Here is a 9,163-nt window from a genome sequence, read left to right on the forward strand (position 1 = left end):
CTCTAATGGAAACCTAACTGCTAATAAGAGCATTATCTCACCCTAAATTAGCCTTAAAGATGGCCATACACTTATCTGAGGTATTGCATGCAGCCTTGCATGCGATATGATCAATGTATCGTATGCGACCCCATCAAATGCTGCCGGATCCGATAAATCTTAGTATAGCACTTGCGATCTCTGGATCCGGTCCGATGCACACGGGACTGCACATTGGATTGGAATCGGAGGTAAGGCCAGCGGTGCAGCTAGGTGCAATGGTGCCCGGAGCAAGGGCATGTTTCGCGCCCCCCCCCCGGGGGGATCGGCACTGACCATACATGCGCACACATATGCGTATATGCATATGGCTGTGCACATCGCACAGTGGGTTCCTTTTCAGTGAAGGTACATCCCCCAAGATACGATTGCATATTACAATGCGATCCTGGGCGGGCATCGGGGGTATATAAAATGGGTCCTCAATGCTCTGCCCCTCCAATTACTTTCACTGCTACAGGACCAGACAGACCCTGGCCAGAGAGGAAGGGTAAGTATATTTGCAGTAGGGAGGGGGTGGTACATAGTGGGGGGCAGAATGGGACTGGTGTTGGAGCAGGACATAGCATAAAACGTAAAAGGGGGTAGGCCAGAACAGAGCAGGGAGGAAGACATGGCAGGGAGTGAAGCAGGAGAGAGGGGGGGAGTGATAAAACTGTAGACCCCCCTGTCACTGGGCCTATTAGTCAGTGACCGGACAATGTGCAGGTTCACACTGCCGGCACTGTTAAACACCCCCAGTGCACGCTTGATATTGTAAAATTACCCCCTCTGACCTCTAGCTGCTGCCAGCCTGCCGCTTTCTGAGGAGCTGCATCGTCTTGCGGTGTGTTCTGACGACAGCAGCTCCATCTTGAAGTGCTACTAGTGCACTATACAGTGCAGGCAGACGGGGGGCTGGGTCCTGGACTTAGGAGAGGGAGCCGAGCTGAGCGCGCGGGTCTACTCCGCAGTCAGCACTGCAGACGCTGCTGTCTCTCTCCCCCATAGCTCCCAAACCGGCGCATGCGCAATTAGAGCGCTGGCCGGATTTTTTTCTTTCTCAGGGCAGGGAGCGGGCGAGCAGGGCAGTGGAGCCGGCGGCAGAGTGCAAGCTCCGGCGCCAGGTGACATTACTGCGCCCGGAGCAAGCGCTCCGCCGGCTCCACCGTAGCTACGCCTCTGGGTAAGGCGCATACGATTTGGACACTTTTCACTCGATTTCTCATCCCATGGTAGTGTAATCAGCTAAAAAGTGCCCAAATTGTAACGTACAATGAGACTTATAAGGGAGGTGGTTATAGAATAGTAGTGGGAGTGTCTATAGAACATATAACTGATAGTAACGACCACACTTGGAGCTTGTCAAGGATGTAGTCTCATCCAATGATGTACTGTCATTTGTCATGTTCTTGTTTTTTGCTCATCTATGTATTGTTAGGCGATTCGGAACCCTTGTTGCGCCATTTAACTAAACAATAATTTTAATAAAAATACCCATATGGTGTGTGCCCACTTTTATTCCCCATTGTTCATGTTTGCGATATTACGTCAGTAACATGGAGCTGTATCCTGCCGCAAATGTTTAGGCTGGCCATTAACTGCATCTTATACACAGGCAGAGGCCCTCCTATGAATACCCCATGGACCCCACTGATGGCAGCCCTGTGTAGATGTCTCCATATGACAGGGAATATAGATTGTTAGCTCCGCTGGGGCATGGATTTATGGGAATAACATGTATTCTCTGAGAATTGGCTGCGTAGTATGTGTGCGCTATATAATTAACTGTTAACATATAAAAGTACAAACCGTAAAATATTACAAAGTTTTATTTATTAAATCACATTATATATAAAACAACATATAGATAAAAACTTTATTTAAATAGAAACAGAAAGACACAATGCACAAGTATAATTTACTTTCTTAAACTCTTTCTCAGATTAGTAACCTTATTTGCACTTCCACATTTCAGCCAGCTGTTGCTCTTTAATAAACGTGTGACTGTCTTTTTGGCCGTGCTGAACTCATACTGGCGGTGTCCTTCAAAGAAATACAGGAACCCTGAGGATAATAAGAAAAACAATTATGTATACAAATCATTTATCCACCATGTCCTCAATTAATTCTGTGCTTGCACATAAACCAAGTGCTACACAAAACTATTAAGGAGAGATGTATTATTCTCACTTAGGGCTAATGATAAACAGCCAGCCAATCAGCTCCTACCTGCCATGACAGAGACTGTGTTTGAAAAATGTCAGACAGGAGCTGATTGGCTGGCGTTTTATCACTCTCCATTTTATCACTTTTGAAGCTTAGAGAATCTGGCCCTTATACTGGTTCCCTATATACTGAGGACAGAATTCACAGCCAGCTTTTAAATATCATTAAACAACTTCTGAAGACAACACTGTTGATATGTCCTATTGGTGTATAACCTTGGAGGTTAATAATAAGCTTACCTCCTAACTGTTCCTCCCACTGGAGGCAATGTCCTGCGGGCAGGGGGGCAGTTTGGGGGAAATGGAAATCAATCGCTGAAGAGATGCCTTGTGCCTACTCGCTGCATTTCCTCACTGCAGGGGAGAGGGAAGGAGGGCAGTGAGGGAGCCAGGGGCTGCCCAGTCACTAGGGGAGCACTGGCCACGCCCCCAAAAATTATAAAAGTGGGGGTTGCAGCACTAGGACCCTGATGTAGGAGACTGGACTCCTGCATGGCGAAGCTGCATCGGTGTCAAAAAGGGGAGTGACAGGGGGACTCCCAACTGCCCCCCACTGTGGAACACTGCTACCCTTAAGTGGGACAGTCCAAAAAAAACAGGTCTGGCCAATGAAAATTGAGACAGTTGGGAGGTATGGTTAAGCACATGTATAAACACAGTGGTATCATGTAGTAGCACAGTAATGGCACAGTGTCATCCTGGAGCTAGTAAGTTGCTGGGCATTGTGGTTCACTACAGCATTCACCATCAGGCTGTTTACTCAATGCAGTAGACAGTGGCGTGCTAGAGGAGCTAATTGATGGCGTCAGTGCATATATTGGCAGTCTTTGTGGCTGTTGCAAGACCCAGGGCTTTTTGGGGCACATTCATACCCAAGGTGCTGAAAAAAAGGGTGAAGCTCGGCATCGTCATGAATATACAGTAGTACATAAAGAGGGATGGACCGAATGTAAGAGCTGTGGCAGTCCTAGTGCCTGCCAGCTCAGGCTGACCTCTTCCAACAAAACCAACAACACTAGTTACATGAATCTTTCTACATAAGCCAAGGTAAGGGCAGATTAGATGAAGATGACACATGCGTGAGAATATTTCATGCCTGTTCTGGCAGTGGTTGATGAAAGGTCAGGACCAGTGATCGATCTTGAAAAGGGTCGATCTGCTGGTTTTATGCTTGTTGGGATGGAAGTTTGGATTGTAAAGGTTTAGTGGAATTCTTCTTAAGGGCCAGATGTACCAAGGTACAGAAAGTGGTAACATCGAGAGTAATAAACAGCCAGCCAATCAGCTCCTTACTGCCATGTTACAGGCTGGGTTTGAAAAATGACAGGTATGGGCTGATTGGCTGGTTGTTTATTACTCTCCATTTTATCACTTTTTGAAGCTTGATACATCTGGCCCTTAGTCTTCCGTTACCAACTTTCCTCAGTCTACTTTGCTTAACAATCCTCATTAAAGCGTTGAAGCTCTTTCGCTAATTATTTGTAAAAAAAAAATACAAAAAAAAGCTAAATATTTACCATTTTTTTGGAAAACAGAACCAATTTTGGTTCCGACACCAGGGAAGCTGTCTATAATTTTCTTAGGTGATCCTTCATCCATCCTCTGTTTTTGCTCATCGTAACTGCAAACACATTACATTACATTCATCATTAGAAGAGTCGTAAGAGTTTTCACATTCATGGTTTCATTTATATTTCCCCATGACCGGTGGAAATGCATCTATAATACTACTGATTATCTGACATTATGAACAGGTCTTAATACTGTTCTTACCTCCAATATTTGTCGCCTACGAAGAAATGTGTTTTTCCTGATGCTTCGTCATGAACGGCGGCATCAATTTTCCTAACAGTCCGCGCGAAACCCAACTGGTAAATGTCCTTCGGAGAATCCTTTGTAACTTCATAACCACTTACAGTCCAGAATTTGGCACCTATAGAAATTGTATTTGTATTATATTGTATGCCATTTGTGAATTGTTAAATTTTTTATCGTCTTTTTTTTTCTATTCATTTTCTCCACACTGCTGAAAAACACATTTATATTGTATTCATTGAATTACGTAATTCATTTTTTAATTTTATTAAATAAAATGGACATACAGTCAATGTAGTAAAATTATCATATACTTTATGCTGGTTTAAATGACACTTAAAAGGAAACCCAACATGACTGGAGATAATATGACTTGCAAGAGATGAAATGCATGTCCAATTAACCTACCGGTATATTTTTGGATTGTGGGAGGAAAGTGGAGTACCCAGAGATAATCCACATGAGCATAAGGAGAATATTCAAACTCCACACAGTTAGGTCCATGGTGGGAATCAAACCCAAAACCTCAGTGCTAACGGCAGTAATGCTAACCATAACACCACATTTACTACATAACCACATTTACTACATAACTACACATCCATTTGAATGGCGGCACAGACGTTTGCACAGCAGCAGGGGGCGGGCGTTCGCTTGGTGTGCGACATTAACTCACTCGCTAAACAGTGATTGCACACTGCTTAGAGAGCCAACGTGAATCATGCACTATTGTGCATGGTAGGGCTGGTATCAGATGCAAGCTTAAACTAGCAACCCTGGCAATGGGCGCTACAGCAGCCCTAGCACCATCACACATATCACACCCATAGGGGAAGATTTATTAAGCTTGGAGAATAGATAAACTGCAGATAAAGCGGTGAAAAGGTAAAAGGAGATAAAGCACCAGCCAATCAAATCCCAACTGTCTTTTTCAAACACAGCTGATTGACTGTGCTTTATCTCCTTTTACCTTTTCTCCGCTTTATCTCCAGTTTATCTCTTCTCCAAGCTTAATAAATCTGCCCATAGTTTTTAATGGTTGAAAGTATCAAGGATGGGTTACAGTAGCTAAGTAGTGTTTTTATGATAATCACTGATGACATATACATAGTGTTCCTGATTGAAGAGCAACTCTGTGGCTCCGCAGAGTAATAAAGTTTGTAGATTGAAAACTATGAAAATACCTTTGAAGATAAGAACATGGTCATTTTCTGCATACTCGTAAGCGGCCTGAATGTGGTCAGGAAGTGAAGGCCAGAAGGAGTTGATTAAATGGTGTTCCAGAGTCGAATCCTGGGAAATTTGGCGCCACAAAGTGCTGTAGAACAATAATATGCATTGGTTTAATATGGCGATGTCACATGTTTTAGATAGCCAATAAGCTTTGAGAACTGAGTAATCCAGATAAAACCAGACCTGCACATCTCTAGTTTAATATAGGATATACTGTAGAACTAGTTATCAGCCAATCAAGATGATGGAACAACATAACAGTAATGTCAGCATCGGCGCTTTTGGGGCCCATTTACCAATTATCGCATTTACAATGCGATCTGGGTGGAATTTTAACACCCAGAATCACATTGTAAAATGCAATATTAGTGCTAGGATGTATCATCCCACAGGGACAGGGCTCCGACAGGGCTGCAATGCGCTCAACCGGAAGCCGGAGGGTCTGTGCATGTGAGATTAGTGCTGACCCCCTGCCGACCGCACTGCCCCAGCAGCAGTGCAATCCCATAGCCCATAAGCTACAATGGGATATCGCCATCTCAGATGAAAAGCCGGGCTGCCCGATGTTAATACATCAGGCAGCTTCGTATCCCCCATAGAAACCTATGGGGGAGGTGGCTGTCAGAGATACAGGGGGGATCGCAGCAAGGATCGGCGATTCCTGCTGAGGTCCCCCTTTGGAACATTCAGGGGATACTTAATCTTTGCGGCTAACCCCAGAAAACCTTTTATTATACAGTATAAGATAAATCAGTTTCATTCATTCAATAAACATTTATTTTCGCGAGCCTTGTAGCATTTGCAGGGGAAACTGTGGATACAGAGAAAACATAATCTTACTTCTCTTTGAAGAATATTATTTCCCCGCGCAGAGTTGTTGCAGCATCAAAGGTAATGTTGGGCTGGCAGGTGGATGGGTTGCTTGGGTGGCTTGGGGTTTCAGGTACAGCTGGCTTGTTAGGAGTTAGTCTTGCACCTGTTATAATGCAATAATTAATACAATATAATTGTATCTGCTGTTAGCTTTTAGGCCATTCCATTTCCGATTACCCAAACTGTTTGAATCTGATCCGTCATTAAATGTTCTCATACAGTAATGTTATAGTTTCTTACCATAGAGTGACTTAATTCCATTGACATCATCTTCAGGAAGGCGGAATTCACTGGGCTCAATAAAATGGTAGGTTGGGTACATCAGGGCACTGGGGTCGTTGGAGTGTAAGAGACCAAGGGAATGGCCAAGTTCATGAGCCGCCACAATGAACAAGTTAATTCCTTTAAATAAGCATACAAATATAAGAATATGACCTTGTTAAGGCCAACACTGGAATATTGCATTCAAGAGTAATTGAATTGAACTTGAGTATTGATAATATCTATTTAGTCCACTTTTTGTTTTTAGTGGTCTTATAAATGTTTTATTTGATTTAGTGTGCACATATAGTTAGACACACCCAGGAACAAGCAAACCTGTGTTTACAATAAGTAATGTTTCTGTAAATTGAGATTTTAAATTGAAATTGCAATAGTCAATTTATAGCAGATATGCAGTTCAGTTCTTTAGAAATCAAAACCCACAGAACTCCTGAGATCCCACCGATTGGCATTCAGATTTCAAATCCATATTTCAGACTTTGACCAATTTTTTTTATTAAAAATCCACAACCCGAGATTTGGATTTTAAATCCGAATCCTAAAGCCAGGAATGGTTTTGAAAAACTAAAACTCAACCATTAAATTAGAACCAAAAACAAAACACGAGACTCTGCAAATATCTTTAATTTACAGGAATACAAGAAAAATAAAAAAGTAACCCACCATTGGATCCACTTGTCCACGACTCATCCTCATCAAAGTGGGCATCTCCACCAATTCCAGTGGCAGGGGCATAAGCATGTGCCAAAGTTCCATGCGGGCCATCAAATGGATAGAAGTCATCATGAGCTGTGGAAACAAATATTGTGTCTTTCTACAAACCTTATTGACTATATAGGTTGTACTTTCAATTATGCAATAAGTTTATAAAAGGGTGCATACAGTACCTTTTGCTGCAAACGAAATCTCAATATCAGAAGCTCCATTATAAACTTGGGTGAAAGTCAGTTGGACCACGTCACTCCAAACCTTGAAAGCCTTCTGAAAAGCTACATCCACATCTGATTTGGGCATGTCTGGTGTATAATTCAAAATCCTAATAAGAAAATGGTTTAATTATATCAGTATCTAGTAACTTGTTGCCACCAGAAATTATGAATTTTTTAATGTTACCTGTATGTTAGGTCTTTCTTCTTCCATCCAGAGTTTCCTGGGAAAGTGCTGAATTCACCCACATCGACAAACCCGCATCTGGGCTGGTGCATCATTTCCATAGTTTCCGAGTCCAGTTTTCCTGTCACCTTTAAACCAAAAAACTGCTGCATTTGGCTAACTTTTGCTGAAATCTGACTGGCGGATTGCATTCTTGACTGGCGTCCTGCCTTTGTCTGAAGATTGTAGTATTTTTTTAAATATTCCTACAATAGATTTAAGGAAGAAGAAATGGGTAAATCTGAGCAAAGACCATAGCAGTTGATTATGAAACATAAAATGCCAATTTAAATATTCTGACAAAAGTGTTAAAGAAATGTAAAATTGCTATCCTTTCTTTCACTGTTACTCTAAAAGCGATATATCCACAATTATAAATTTCAGGTGTTAAAATATAATTAAATAAATACAGTACTGAAGATTAAAATGTCTGGGGAAAAAACTGCTGTGAAAATCTAAATTTTAATTTTTTTACAATAATTAGGAAAAATGTTTTTAAAGGAAAAATAATTATTAAGGCCTAATTTAATTAAGTTATACAGTCTAGAATTTGTAATTTATACTAGTCAACCGTGTTGCTAGAAATCGAGCACCCCCAAAAAATTATTGTGTGTATTTCAATGTGTTCATCTGAAGTTTACTGTATCCTGGCAGCTTACTTTATCCCGAAATTTGACTTATCCAAAAATGTTACGGTATCCTAAAAATTGTGTTAATCACATCAACTGAATGTACGGCATAAACAATTTGGCAGGGGCTTCACTAATATTTACAACCTGATGGAAAAAAGTGCATTACCCCACAACAACCTGACCTTTTATCCAAGTTCTGCATTATTGCAAATCGACATCACACACCCTATTAATTGACAACTGAATCCCCAAAATTGATCCTGTCATGTTGGAATAGTTGCTTTCACAATAAATATTGCTTAGCCGTTAGCTAATTTAATGTATAGATTGCATTTTACATTTTTCTTCTATGATAGTATCATTTTGGTATGACAGGTCTAGTAATTAGCACAATAACTTAGCAGTATAACCTATTTGCTACTAAAAGACAATAATATATCACAGTGTATTCAGAAATACAGAAGTCTTTTATATACTCACTTCAGCAAATTTAGCATCCTTCTCACTGTCTTGTGCATTTTCTGCTGGGAATGCTGAACAAAAAGCTACAAAAAGTAGCAACACTAGAAACAAAGTTTTCATGGCTGGTTCTCCTCGTTCTTCTCAGTACTGTAACACTTCGTATGGGATTCTCCTTATCTCTGATATTCTATCAGCCAAACCTACCTATTTATACATTAGCTGGATGCGTCAAGTGGTCTACAGAAAGTGACTCATCCTTAACAACTTCCTCCAATCACAGCAAATATGCTGCATTATTTATTACCAACATGTTATAACAAAAAGCCTAAAAAGTAAAGCCAACACATTTTTGTTTGTTTTTTGCATGATTAACGACTTGGAAGTTCTGGAATGAAACATAAAACAAGACACTTTTTTCACTTGTAAGTATTATCATTTCAAAAAATATATGGTATAGAAAGAATAAAA

At 41.1% G+C, this 9,163-nt stretch overlaps 1 protein-coding gene across 1 annotated transcript; it reads right to left on the minus strand.

The window, feature by feature from the left end:
• Positions 1 to 1,939: 1,939 nt before the first annotated feature.
• On the minus strand, positions 1,940 to 8,849 carry LOC146059588 (matrix metalloproteinase-18-like). The gene is made up of 10 exons (XM_083171935.1): positions 8,714 to 8,849; positions 7,563 to 7,807; positions 7,337 to 7,485; positions 7,113 to 7,238; positions 6,408 to 6,569; positions 6,135 to 6,270; positions 5,246 to 5,379; positions 4,020 to 4,179; positions 3,764 to 3,867; positions 1,940 to 2,085 (listed from the first exon to the last, which is right to left on the minus strand). The coding sequence occupies exons 1-10, from the start codon at positions 8,813 to 8,815 to the stop codon at positions 1,940 to 1,942; spliced, it is 1,464 nt and encodes a 487-aa protein (XP_083028061.1). The 5' UTR covers positions 8,816 to 8,849.
• Positions 8,850 to 9,163: the final 314 nt, after the last annotated feature.

The sequence above is a fragment of the Crinia signifera genome, chromosome 2 (assembly GCF_055691185.1).
Source record: "Crinia signifera chromosome 2, ASM5569118v1, whole genome shotgun sequence".
Taxonomy (NCBI): domain Eukaryota; kingdom Metazoa; phylum Chordata; class Amphibia; order Anura; family Myobatrachidae; genus Crinia; species Crinia signifera.

What these genes read in the sequence shown, in the direction of transcription:
- LOC146059588 (XM_083171935.1), bottom strand. Translation starts at nt 8,815, where the DNA reads ATGAAAACTTTGTTTCTAGTGTTGCTACTTTTTGTAGCTTTTTGTTCA. An exon ending in GTGGACAAGTGGATCCAATG is followed by an intron (nt 6,570 to 7,112) that starts GTGGGTTACTTT and finishes GCTTATTTAAAG; the next exon opens with GAATTAACTTGTTCATTGTG. An exon ending in TTCTGTTTTCCAAAAAAATG is followed by an intron (nt 2,086 to 3,763) that starts GTAAATATTTAG and finishes TATTATCCTCAG; the next exon opens with GGTTCCTGTATTTCTTTGAA.